The sequence below is a fragment of the Staurois parvus genome, unplaced genomic scaffold (genome assembly GCF_062004578.1).
Source record: "Staurois parvus isolate SC_StPar_1 unplaced genomic scaffold, SC_StPar_1.0 ptg000334l, whole genome shotgun sequence".
Taxonomy (NCBI): Eukaryota; Metazoa; Chordata; class Amphibia; order Anura; family Ranidae; genus Staurois; species Staurois parvus.
The window spans coordinates 8,469,424-8,483,282 of record NW_028318130.1 but is presented as its reverse complement, the minus strand read 5'-3'; the positions used below and the strand labels follow the sequence as shown (position 1 = coordinate 8,483,282).

Here is a 13,859-nt window from a genome sequence, read left to right as displayed (position 1 = left end):
AAAAAAGAATTAATAACATTTTTGCTAAAAAAAACTCCCAAAAACACCTGTTTGCCATGGTTTTCCACATTTACCAGCATTACCAGCAAAAAAAAACACCTCTAGAAACCCACTAGTTCTGGGGTTTTCTCAGCCAAAAAACATCCCTGCCAAAAAACGCTGATTAAAGCCTATGTGTGCTTGGACACATAGGATAACATTCTGAGGAGTTTACTGGCTGTCAAAAAAAAAATGCCAGAAGCCCAAAACAACAGCTATAAAAATGTCCAGTGTGCATGAGGACTAATGCAGGCTATAGACAGTTTGTTTATTGGCCAATTTTTCATCCAAAAAACGAAACATCGGTCGTTCTGTTGCCACCAATGGCTGCAAAAATCGGCAGTTTTTCACAAATTTTCCAGCATGACCAATAAAAGATTCGAGGAGAAACCGCAAAAAATCGGCTGATGCCATTGCCCCACTAACAGTGCGAAAATCATCCGATTATTCTTTCTGACGAAAAATCGCCCGGTAAACGAACCGTCTATGGCCTGCATAAGACATTTGTCTATGTGGCTGGAGCCACCTGGAACTGAGCACAGGTCTCTCTGTATGCCAATTTATACTTGGTCTTAATTACTGTCAGCTTACTTATCTGCGAACTGGTGATAAATCTTTTAAAATTGTCGCAGACATAGTGTCACATTCTAAAAGTGACTCAAATAAGAATTACTGAAATATGTCACACGAATCCATAATCTGAACAAAACTGCTGGAATAGTTACTTGAATTTGGCACAAGACTTTTTGATGGGGGAATGTCGCCAGAAAAGTGTTGCAATTGCTTTCACTGAATTTTCCCAGTGTGCGCACACACACAGGCAGCGGTACTATCACAAAAGGTGATCATTTATGCCAGGGGTCAGTAAAAGGGAGCATCAACCCCTGGCACTCTTCTGGGTACCACTCACAATGATTGGCACCACATTGCACTGCACATAGAGCGCAGGTGTTGCTGTGTAATGTTGCAAACCTCGTTATTGCCAGCATTTTAGCATGCGTTGCTCACAACGTGTGAATAGGCCCTGAAAGCAGGGATGTATTTACCACAAGGCCTAGGGTGGCATTTTTCAGGGGGGGACAGTACTGCCCCTTGGAAGAAGGGATGGAATAAGGGACACACACAGCATGGGGACTTGGTGGGTTTCGAAAGATGCTGTGGGTCTCATGACGGTGTATGCACTCTCTGCTCTCGTTCCTGGGGATGTCCGGAGCTGTGAAGGTGATTGTCTTTCTTTCTCTCTCACCACCCTGCCCTCCACCCGAGCCTTCTACTACCATTACCTCCCATACACCAGCCACTACCACTGTGGGGGGCAGTGGTAGTGGAAGGCTTGGGTGGAGGGCAGGGGTGTTCTTGGTCAATGTCAGGCTCTTTCTGCAGGGGGGAGGGGGGGGGCGCCAATTTTTGTGTTGCCTAGGGCAGCACAAAACCTAAATACACCACTAAACACAAATGCTCCTGCGCTTGGGGATGGACTCGATGCAGGCTACAACCACATTAAGAATGTCCTGGAACATGCACACCTTGCTGCCCTCAAATGGACCGGGGAAATCCAAATATACTGAATGAGGAAAGACAAAACAGAGGGCGCACAGGCCTAGTGCATTACCATAAAAAATGTTTAATAAAAAATAAAGTATGTGTCGTACTCACTAATGACAATATAGTCAAGGCACATCATAAAGAACAGCTGGGTCAACACCGCGCTGAGTAACAGTCCGCAATAGGGAGTTTAAACATCCAAAAGGCTGACGCGTTTCGAGGACTTGCCTCTTCCTCAGAGCCACTGTGGCTCTGAGGAAGAGGCAAGTCCATGAAACGCGTCAGTCTTTTAGATGTCTAAACTCCCTATTGCGGACTGTTACTCAGCGCGGTGTTGACCCAGCTGTTCTTTATGATGTGCCTTGACTATATTGTCATTAGTGAGTACGACACATACTTTATTTTTTATTAAACATTTTTTATGGTAATGCACTAGGCCTGTGCGCCCTCTGTTTTGTCTTTCCTCACTAAATACACCACTGCCTGAAGGATCTGACTTTTAGACTCATTATGTAAGGATTCAGTTAGCAGAGCATAAGAAAAGGAATTTGGTGCTGCTATTGTTGAGATCCAATTATCCCAGACGTTCTCAGAGACAAATCCTCAAAGTCTGTCCTGAAAATCAGGGACAGTTGGCAAGTCTAGAAGGTCTCTAGGAAGGTCCCATTGCTCAGTCAGAACAGCTGTTGATTTCAATGGTAGTAAGATGTTTCTTGTAGAGAACTGCCTCCTGCCAGTGACAAGAAGGAGGGGTGATGAGTGAGCAGGAGGAGGAGGAGAGACTCCACACTACAATCAGAGGATGAGAGGAGGGAGGAATTATTGTGTGTGTGCTCTCTCTTCTCTCACACTGCATTAGACCTGCCATCCCTGCATGCCTTCTATGACTGGATTAGCTCTCTCTATTCCCCACTGACATCTCCCTATGCCTGGCAGCACTGCAGATCAGCCCGGGGGTCCTGTGCCCTGCTCTGCCCCGACAATCCATTTCTAGCCATTGCCACCCCTCTCTCCCATCTCCCCATGCTGGCATTAGTCGCTGGACGCAGGCTAGCTCGCAGCAACCCACTCGGATGTGCAGTTTCCTGAAGCAACTTTCTTCTGTGACTTTGGATCGCTTGCTTGGAAGTGGCTGATGCTGCGGGGCTTGCTGGACTGAGGGAGGCTTTACTGGGAACGCATCGGAGCCTGACTGCCACGAGCACTAGAGCCATAGCCCGGACTGGAAAATGCACTTGCTGGAAGTAGCGCTACTCTTTCTTTACACAGTATTGATCCAGGGAGACACTGCTTATGAATCAGGACAAGGGTATTACGACGATCCGGATTTTGGGGACTTTAAGGTAAGGGTATGACTAATGGTATAGGCTTTGCAACATACAACTAACCTATAGATCAGATCGGCTATCCCCTGTGATCCCTCAAGCTGTGACACTTGACTGCTAATGTTCTTGGGCTCTAGAGCTTTTTTAAGTTCTCGAGTTGCAGGATCTTTCTAGAGTCCTTGAGTTGGAGAACGTTCCAGAGTTCTTCGGTTGCAGGGACTCTCTTGAATTATTGGGTTGCAGTAACTTTCTTGAGTTGCAGAACTCTCCTGGGTTCTTGGATTGCAGGGAATATCTTGAGTGCTTGGGTTGCAGGAACTTTCTTCAGTCCTCAGGTTACAGAACTTTTCTGACTTCTTGGTTTGCAGGGACTTTCTTGAATTATTGGGTTGCAGGAACCTTCTTAAGTTTAGGGGTTGAAGGAATTTTCTTTAGTTCTTGGGTTGCAGGGACTCTCTTGAGTTCTGGGGTTTGCAGGAATCTTCTTGAGTTTTTGGGTTAAAGGAACTTTCTTTAGCTCTTGGGTTGCAGAGACTCTCTTGAGTTCTTGGGTTGCAGTAACTTTCTTGAGCTGTAGAATTGTCCTGGGTTCTTGGATTGCAGAGATTCTCTTGAGTGCTTGGGTTGCAGGAACTTTCTTCAGTTTCTAAGTTGCAGAACTTTCCTGAGTTCTTGGTTTGCAGGGATCTCTTGAGTTCTTGGGTTGCAGGAACCTTCTTGAGTCTTTGGGCTAAAGGAACGTTCTTTAGTTCTTGGCTTGCAGGAACCTTATTGAGATTTTGGATTAAAGGAACGTTCTTTAGTTGTTGGGTTGCAGGGACTCTCTTGAGTTCTTGGGTTGCAGGAACCTTCCAGAGTTCTTGGATTGCAGGAACCTTATGGAGTTCTTGGATTGCAGGAACCTTCTTGAATTCTTAAATTACAGAACTTTCCTGAGATCTTAGGCTGCAGGGACGCTCTTGAGATCTTGAGTTGAAGGAACTTTCTTGAGCTCTTGGGTTGAAGAAACTTTCTTAAGTTCTTGGGTTGAAGGATCTTCCTTAAGTTCTTGGGCTGCACTTATATTCCAGAGTTCTTGGGCTGCAGGACCTTTCCTGAGGTCTAGGGTCATAGGAACCTTGATAAGTTGTGGGACTTTGTCAGCTCTAAAAGCTCCAGAGCCAGCTAGTACAAGCAAGTAGGTATGTAATTGTATGTAAATGCACTGCGTGGGGGTGACATCAAGCATTAATGGCAACCCCATGCATCTGGCAAAGAGCAAAGTATTCCCCCCCGCTGTGGTTGCAGGAAACCATGTGATTTTCACGCATTCCCGCACCCGCATAAGTGTGAACCTAGCCTTACTCAGCAGGTTGTAATGCACTGCATCTCATTGCAACACATTGTGGTGCATAGAATCGAAATAAATGTAAACTCTACATGTACACACTGGTGTGAATGGGCCCTTAGAATTACTTTTTTCCATTATATGCAAAGGAAGGGCCTCTTTTGCTTATGTCATTAAAGTGTATCTAAACTCCAAAATTAATATGTATTATATTGCAGCTAACCAGTCCTTAGATGTGGTGGCTGTATTATTTTTCTTTTTTTCCCAGGCATTTTTCCCCTTATTTTAAGTTAATGATCCTGCTAGCAACACGCTTCCTATCCTAAGGTGATGCTCACTGTACAGTATCTATGGATGAGCAGCACACTTCTCGCTCTGCAAATGCATAAGAGTAAGTTCAACTGGCCACATTGTAAATCAGTGGTTTAGCATGCAGACATTTTCTGAGGTGTAGCAGTGGTGATGAGTGGTGCTTTTTTCAACACCTTTCCTTTTTTTTTTTACATTTTTTGGAAGTGTACAGAATGTGTTGTGGTGACCTGTGATGACATCCAGCGATGCATCTATTCGCACTACAGCACACATCACACCACCGTTGTGTTGTGAACGGGGCACATAGAAAACAATAGTTTTAATGTTCCCTAGTGGCAGTGGCATCCCAAAGCAGGTGCGGGGGGTGCTCACCACATTGGCTGACACCTACCGCATGGGGTGACACTGGACCTGCTCCACGAAAAAGTAAGTTGTAAAGAAATCCGACGATCCCTGCGGGGATCGTCGGCTTTCTTTACAACTTACCTTTTCGTGGAGCGGGTTCGGTGTCACCCCGTATAGGTTGCATGCCGAAGATCCCCGCAGGATGGATCGGATCTGCGGATTAGGGAGCATAATGGAGCAGAGTCCAATCCATTATGCTCAATCCGCAGATCTGATCCATTCTGCGGGGATCGTCGAAGGGGGTGTCACCAAGTGTTATCGCACCGGGTGACACCAACCCTAGGGATGCCCCTGCCTAGTGGTCACCTGTGTTTATCCAGTGCGGAAAGATGCAAGTCACCACAGTATGTGTGAATGATCCCCAAAACATGGAGGAAGTATTCTGTAGTCCAGAGATAACCTGTACTCTCTGGGAATTGAGTGCAGCATAGGCAGCATTTTCAGTTCGCTATCAGCTCCAAAGATTTCTAGCAGGATCATTGTGTATGTGCCTGCACTTATCCACCAGATATACCAAAATGCTTTCAGTGGTATATTTAACAGACCAAAATGGAGCAAACAAGAAGTTCACAGTAAGGGTTTATTAACTGTGAAATTGTAGTCAGATTTATAACACAAGGAGCCCCGCTGTCAGTGCAATGCCACTATGACTCTTGATCCCAATGCGTGTGTCACTAGCAATTAGGGGAGCCCCAGCGCAGTGCAGATGAAGAACAAATGGACTAGCTGTGCAAATGATCCAACCCGGCACCATAATGATTTATGAATTATATTCTTACATGCTAGTTACTAATGTGTCTGTGCAGCAGCTAACAGGTTAACACACATTTTATGACATCCTAGGAATTCCTTCCAGTGGACCAGCACGTGTTTTCACTCACTCCAGTCTTACAGAGACAATTTGTTTCTATAACCTACAAAACTTTTATGTTTTGGGGAACTGCTTTGTGACTTTGAGTTTGATTAGTCAGCAAAAGAGACAGCTACTATGTTGCAAACCCATAAAGTTTGGTTGGTAAGTCCTTAGGTAGGTAGTGAGTGATTGTGATGGAGAAAGCATTTGGCAGGGGTCTGAGCAGATCCCTCTTAGAATTGGGTGAAATTATTATTCCTAATTACTATTTGATAAACACAGACATTAGGGGATAACAGCTATTTACTCTACCAACCAGTAGCTAGAAATCTGGATTACAGATCGTACTCCTAATGTTTACCTCTTTTTTGATCTCTTTGCCCAATTTGCTATTGACTTTTTAAATAAGGTCAGTTTATTTAACCTTGCTTTGATGTTGTTATACAAAACTCTTATGGTACTTGCCAAAATATGTAAGTGTATTAAAGGATGTTCAGTGTAAGTATGTTATATAGCAATAAAAATATTTTTGCAAAAAGAAAAAAAAAATGTCTGTTTTTAAACATAGTGCCTCTGAATATATTCCAGCAGTTTGTTAGATTGGCTGCATTGCTATACTGTTATTTTGTGATGTCATGGCTGGGTTGGATAAGATCTGCTGTAGTTTTATTATTACATGGAACATTGCATATGCTGTGTGGAATTTGTATTTAAGGATAGGGGAATTTTGGGAAGTCTCCTAATCAGTCACATTACACATTGTCACTAAAACTGTTGTGTTTATATAGGCATGTCTCCCAGATCGTGTCTTTGTGACATAGTCAGTGTATAGAATGGTAGCTACTTTTGTGTGATGCAATATCTTTTCTGTGTTATGTCTTAAAATATGTGTTCCAAAAGGACTAATAGCACACTGAAATATGCACATTTGCAGTTTTATGTGACTTCCTCATTTGTGTCAGCAGTTTTATGATGGCTGGCAAAGTGTGTCTGATGTACTCGTCATAGCCAGGGCTTATGTTCTGCCCTAAACATGCTAATAGACCGTAGATGATAGTTTCTTTTTCATCAGAATTAGGCCCCCTCATCTCTATGGGTATCCGATGACTTTAAAAGACATCTCTAGATTGTAAACTCTGAAGAGCAGGTCCCTCCTAATCCTCTTGGCTTGAGTTGTATTGTAACTGTACTGCTCTGACCTGTTACCAAAACAATATTAAAAACTTAACAAAAGTTCTAGTCCTTTACTAAATATGAACAAAAAAAGAGTGGAGACAGCTCCTCTTAGCTGATTACAGTACACCTGTCTTGCATTACTATATAACTGCAAGGTGCCTGCATGTACCTTCAGAGTAGTGCAATGTCCTTTCTGTACACAGTGAAGGCCACTAATGTTCTATGTTGCATACGAATCTGGGAGGGTAAGGCTAGAGATGAAAGGTGGGTGTAAAATTAGAGGATATCATGAATAGTTAGAAAGATCACAGTGGCATAAATGTTTCCTATTATGTACATTAAAGCTGAAGTGGCATTCAAAAGCCCCAGTCATGATATAATCCTTTCCTGTATGAAGTTTGTATCTTCTTCCCTTGAGGTTCCTGTTGGGGGCTCTTGTTTTCTCCTAGCATCCAAAAACTTGCTAGTAGGTTGAATGGCCATCTGCCATTCCCTCCTCCTTATTGTGGCACATGCACACTAGTTTTTTTTTTAAGCTAAATAAACGCTGGGGGAAAACGCTGAGTAAAAAAACATTGCAAATAGCGTTTTTTAGTAGCGTTTTAGTAGCATTTAGGAGTGTTATCGATTTATTAGCTTTTTTACAGTACATGTAGAAGAAAACAAAATGTACAAAAAAGCTGTAAGGAGTGTTTTAGTAGCATTTAGCAGTGGTTAATTGTGTTTGAACATTGAACCCAAACATTTAATTTTTTTTATTCTGCTAGAAAAATACTCCAAAAAAGTCTGAAGCTCTAAAAATGCTAATAGCCTAAAGTAGTGTGCATGGGCACATAGGATAACACTAATTAGCTTCTAGGAGCAGAAAACTATATGCTGATAATATCTTCTAGGAACTTAAAAACCGTTAGCGTGCATGAAGCCTGTAAGTGTGTGTATTGTGCAGCCACTGGGTTGTAGGCTCCTTAGTAGTGCAGGGACTGGTGTGAACATTTTATGTGCTTTGTAAAGTGCTGCATAACATGTTAGATTAGAATGTATAAATACATACAGTTAAGAAAAAAAAAACAAGGTGTGAGTGCAGCATTCATATGTTATCCATAGATATGAAAAATACAGACAAAACCTACTAGATTGTGTTTTTTATTTCTGGGAGTTCATTAAGGTAGCCGCGCTTGTTGTGCATTGGAATATAATGTAAGATAGCGATAGACGACTCAGACCTTGGTCAGTTCCTGCTTAATTGTTTAAAATTCAAGCCATACATGGCCCTCAAACACCACCTCGATTAACCAAAGTCGATTCAAAGTCAGGTGGAAAATTGTCAGCTAACATTAGCAGTGGGGGAGATTTACTAAAGTTGGAGCCCTCTGAATCTGGTGCAGCTGTGCATGGTAGCCAATCAGCTTCTAACTTCAGCTTGTTCAGTTAAGCTGTGACAATAAAACCTGGAAGCTGATTGGTTTCTATGCACAGCTGCACCAGATTTTGCACTCTCCAGTTTTAGTACAATTCTGTCATAGGTAGTCCCTGTTTTACTCTGATGATGCACCTGTCTGAATACAATAGCCGATAGGTGAACATTCCTCCATCCATGGTGTTATGGACTGATTGTTAAGCCATATGGGTAATTGAGAGTGTATGGCCAGCTTTAAACAATGCTTTCTTTGTGGACCTCCAAACAATTGATTGGATGTAACAGAAAACTCTTCCACTTTCTGTTTACAAACAGATTACTACATTCTCCCATTCCAAGCATTACATGTGTAATTAGCCTGGAGCAAAATAGTAAAGTGACAGTTCGAAGTCTGGCCTGCGGAGCTGTCAGACTAAACCGGTTGCTTAAATCATGCTCTTTTTTTTTCACCGTGCTAGGCTTCAGGAACGCAGTCGTTTCAGCAATGGAAATTTGAATAAGCTGAGATTACAGTGCTTATGATACAGTACGACCAAACCGGAGGATTAATCCAAGTCTTCTGACCCCTGTTCGCATTTTTGGTAATGCTTACAATCCTCTTCCAAAAAAAGCAATTTGACATTTTGCAACTTTTCTTTATATTCTTGGCAGATACCAGCATCTCTAATCTCCAACGCTATGGGTTTATGTGTCATTTGGTGTTTTCAAGCTCTTCTATGATTATCATCTCAAATTAATAATTTTACATGCAAAAACAAAACAGCTCTTAAGATTTTCAGCAAATGTGAAATCCTTTTTCATTTTACACTCGTGTCTTGCTGACACTTCACTTTATAACCCAGAAGTGAAATGCATTTCTTTCCGCAATCAGCTCTGGTCAAGTCCAGAATGACTTCATCACAACTGGGAGTGCCAACTGGTGTCCAGTACAGAGTTGTCTCCTTTTATTTTCCATGGAGAATGAAGGAAATCAAGCCATTAAGGAAATTGTCCAGGAGCTGTAAAATAGTTGGCAGGAAATAAATGACAGGAACAATGTAAGGAATAATTAGGAGACAGAAGTCACATCGGAGACTGAGTACAATGTGTAGGGAACCAGCAATTGTCTTTCATTATGGTGGTATGACTTTAGAGTGATGTAAGAGTGAAGACCCTCCACAACCAATCAGTAACCATCACTTATTGTTCTAGCTCTGCTCATCCAATGTAAAGTTATATTTCTTTAGCTGGTATTGATTACTACATTATCATTGCACTGCACCACATGTGTTAAACACATGGTACATGGGCTCAATAAGCTCCCATTTGATGATGCCTGCCTAGTTCCATGTCCAAGGCCACTTAGCAGAGCCAGCTTCATGACACCAATGACCATTTTGGTTGTCTGTAAGGGTGGCATTTTGACCACCACTGTAAGTGGGGCATTCTTGCCACAGGCCATCAATGTAAGGTGCTTTTTTTAAACTGAACACCAATGAATTGATTTAAGCAGTGCCAAGACTTGAAAATTATGTTGATGGTTCTTCTGTTGCAAATATATTTTTGAAAGGCTGCTCTAGAAGCTGGATATCACTGTAGTAAGCACTGCTATTTGAAGCTTTTGTGTTCTGAGCCAAGTGACTGCTCTGCTGTATTGTGAACATGGGAGGTTGCTCGTCTGCCACGGGTGCCATTCTCTCAATGAATACACAGCTTTCTTTGATTGTAGGGGAAGATTGTGACATAACCACCCTGCATCTCCATTTCATCCAATCAGAGAATGCTATGCATTCATTGAGAAAATGCAAAATGTTACCTGAATAGCACCCTTGCCAGGCAAGCAATTTTCAACAGCTGAGCAGTTACTTGCCTTAGGATCTGAAAGCTAGCAGCAATCACTGGAGAAGTGATGTCTACTAAAATGATTTCCAGTTTACAGGGGGATCCTACAGATATGGCACACATACTATATGATCAAAAGTTTGTGGACACCTGATAATCTCACATAATATGTGGCAAAAATTAGGTGACACCCTCTCCTACAGTAATTATTTAGTGCAGATGTTTCGAATGAAGGTTCTTGTTAATGTTACAGCATATAAAGAAATATTAAAAAACTGTGTGCGTCCAACCTTTTAAGGCGTGACTGTGCCTAAACGTCAGGTACAAAATGATATGGTTGGATGATCTTGGTGTGGAGGAACCTGAGTTGCCTTCACAGAGCCTTGACCTTAACCCTATTGAAAATCTTTTGGATATACTCAAATGCCTATTGTGTGCCAGACCTTCTCGTTCAACCTCAGCACTAGACCTTACAAATGCTCTTTTTATTTAATGGGCCAAATTCCCACAGACACGCTTTCTAGTGGAACCTGTATATCTCCAAAGTGTTGTTCAGTTGTGTATCAATGCTCCTGGTTTTGGAATGGCATATTGAGCAAGCTCATATATTGTAGGTGTGATGGTCAGGTGTCCACAAACGTTTGATCATATTGCATACATACTTACAGTACATTGGTCCAAGCAGGACCAGTATAACTATGTACAAAATAACTTACCTGGAAGGCATGATTCCCATGTCCTTATATTTTGTTCAGGGTTATAATAATTGAACAATTGCAGTGTAGAAATGTCTCTCCAGATCCTGCCAATTATTCACAAATAACTGAAAATGCTGTTTTTTTAAGGTCAAAGGCAACAATTTACAGGAAGCAATCAAACTCATCTTTAGGGGAAGTGACAGCTCTAAACTATGTGAAAGGTTTGATCTGGATTACCTCTCTTTGTACATCACAAAGGCTCTTTAGTGGCCCATTCACACTAGCTGCACACTAAAAAACTCACTTTTAGTATGCCAGCTAATGTACATCCTTACTGGAGGTGAAGGGTGGTGCAATGCGCTATTTGCTCTCCAGAAGTAGTAAATACATTTTTTTCGTGATGAAACAATAAATATATATTCTTTTATTTGACTTTTCTGACTTGCCTACAGTATTTTACTTTATTTAGGTATAGCATTTATTACTAAATGTTGTATTGCAAGAGCTGTTTGTGTCAGTGTTTGGTTTCAGGCAGCACGGTGGCCAGTCTGGCTTCTATAATGGTAGTTCTGCTATGGGCCTTAATAAACCATGCTACAAATTAATTTGAAAGAAAGATATACAATGGGTTTCATATTATGTAATCAAGGCCAATGAGATATATTTGGAGAATATTTCTTGCCAAATTATACAAAAACAAACATGTCCAGTTACATATTCTTTCAAGCTTTTCTAATTAATTTCTCTTTTCCAGTAATTTTTATTAGTCAAATTTCAAAATACAAAACAAAAGAAGGTACAAAAGTGCACATAATATGCTAGATTGCTTAGTACAAAACATCATCCGAACATGTAAGAATATACATAGAAAAGAAAGAGGAGTTTCTAGAAAAAAATGTACATTCACTACGTTCCCAATAAGCAACAAGATGCTAGTGGCCCAACAGGACCCCAGGAATATCCAGAAATTACTTTGTCATATTATGCTGTCAACGTCAGTATTGCACGTGTGTGGATGGAACTTGGTTCCACCTTTTAAACTACTGTGGTATCCCCTCGATCAAAACAACTAACATAAATGTCAAACACAGGGGATAACCATTTGTAAGGGGCCATAGTCTACCAAGAGTCCCATCTGGGATAGTACAAGGGCCTTGGAATTCTAAACTGGCCTATCTATTCCCCTCTGGAATGAGAATATCCAAAAGACAATAGAAAATAGAGTAAGAAAAGATTTATGGGAATAATGTGACTCATCCAATCCAGAAGCACCAAATATCGACATATTATGCATCACCTGTTAAGTAGTTGATCCAGGGATTTCATGTTTTCTCAAATAGTTTTTTTGCAGGGAGATGTTCATTCACCATAATCCACAATAATTTAGACTTAACCAGTGTGTATGGAATCATGTGTGTCTTCCAAGATCTGGCTATGGAGGTTTTCACTGGCCAAATATAAAGGCAATCAGTCTCCTCATACTGTACGAGGTGTGTCCAGAAAGTAGCGAGAATGATATTTTAAAAATTATTTTATTGAACAATTTTAGAATTGAACATTGTCTCCTTCAAAGTGTACACCTTGTGAGTGTACACAATGCTCCCAGTGATTTTTCCATTCTTCATATCATTCTTGTAAGTCTTCAAGTGAGATGGCATTCAGAGCCATAGTGTAGTGGCTAATGTTAAGCACACTACCAAATTGGTGTCCGCTCAAACCCTTCTTCATTTTTGGAAATATGAAACAAGTCACAAGGAGGCAAGCTGTAGCTTTAGGGTGGACGGGGAAGCACTGTGATGTGTTTTTCAGCCAAAAACTCTCCGACAGCCTAAGCACTGTGACTTAATGCCTTGTCACGATGAAGGATCCAACTTGAGCCGATCTCAGGACGCACATGAAAAACGTCCAGGTATAATCTTTGATTCACAGTTTGACCAGTAGGTACAAATTCCTTATGGATAATTTCATGTAAAAAGAAAGAAAAATTGTGACCATTGATTTGACTTTTGATTTGCTCAATTGAGCTTTTTTGGGGCGAGGTGACATGAGTGTGTGCCATTCTGAACTTTGTTTCTTCGTCTCGGGATCGTAATCAATACAGAATTCATCTCCCCTGAACACTCAACTCAAAAAATCTGGCTCTCTTTCCAAACGGGTCAACAGGTCTTGTCAAATGAGATGAATGTGTTCCTCTTGATCAGGTCACAAGTTTTTTGGAACAAGTTTTGCTTACACTTTTTGCAATTTCATGAACAATTGACTTGTTAACCTCTTTAGATATACTGCTACAGGGGCGGCAGCTGTGTGCAAAATCACGTATATATATGTGATTTTGAATTTATGGGTAGGGGCGTGCGCGCCCCAACCCGCACTGCAATTGGCGACCATGGCTGTCAATCACCGGGTCCCACCCGGTGATCACTTGCCGGCGCCCGGCGATTTCCAGGCATCCCCGACGGGGGGAGAACTGTTTGTAAACAAAACAGTTCTCTCCCCTGTCAGCTCCTGCATACTGCTTTGCATAGCCCAGCCATGAAAAGAAGTGTGCTTACAGTGAAGCACTAACACAGCCCACAGTAAAACAGCACACAGCACACAGTTAACCCTTTGATCACCCCACATGTTAACCCCTTCCTGCCCAGTGCCATTAGTACAGTGTCAGTGCTTTTTATTAGCACTGATCACTTTATTGGTGTCATTGGGGATGTCGGTAACACCAAGTCAGTTCCCCCCAGTGTCAGAATGTCTGCTGCAGTCCCGCTATAAGTCCTGATTACTGCCATTACTAGTAAAAGTAAAAAATTAAAGCCCAGTATATTTGAAATACTATAACTTTCACGTAAACCAATTAATTTACACGTATAGGGATTTTTTTTTAGCAAAGACAAGATGCAGAATACATTTTGGCCTAAATTTATGATGAAATTTGACTTTTTACATT

General features: G+C 41.5%; 1 protein-coding gene across 1 annotated transcript in view; it reads left to right on the top strand.

Annotated features, from left to right (window-relative positions):
• Positions 1–2,377: 2,377 nt before the first annotated feature.
• VEGFC (vascular endothelial growth factor C) overlaps positions 2,378–13,859 on the top strand; it is a 216,249-nt gene continuing 204,767 nt past the window's right edge. The window contains exon 1 of the mRNA XM_089684063.1: positions 2,378–2,927. Within this exon, the coding sequence (XP_089540189.1) occupies positions 2,814–2,927 (114 nt within the window). The 5' untranslated portion in view covers positions 2,378–2,813. The remainder of the gene's footprint in view (positions 2,928–13,859) is intronic.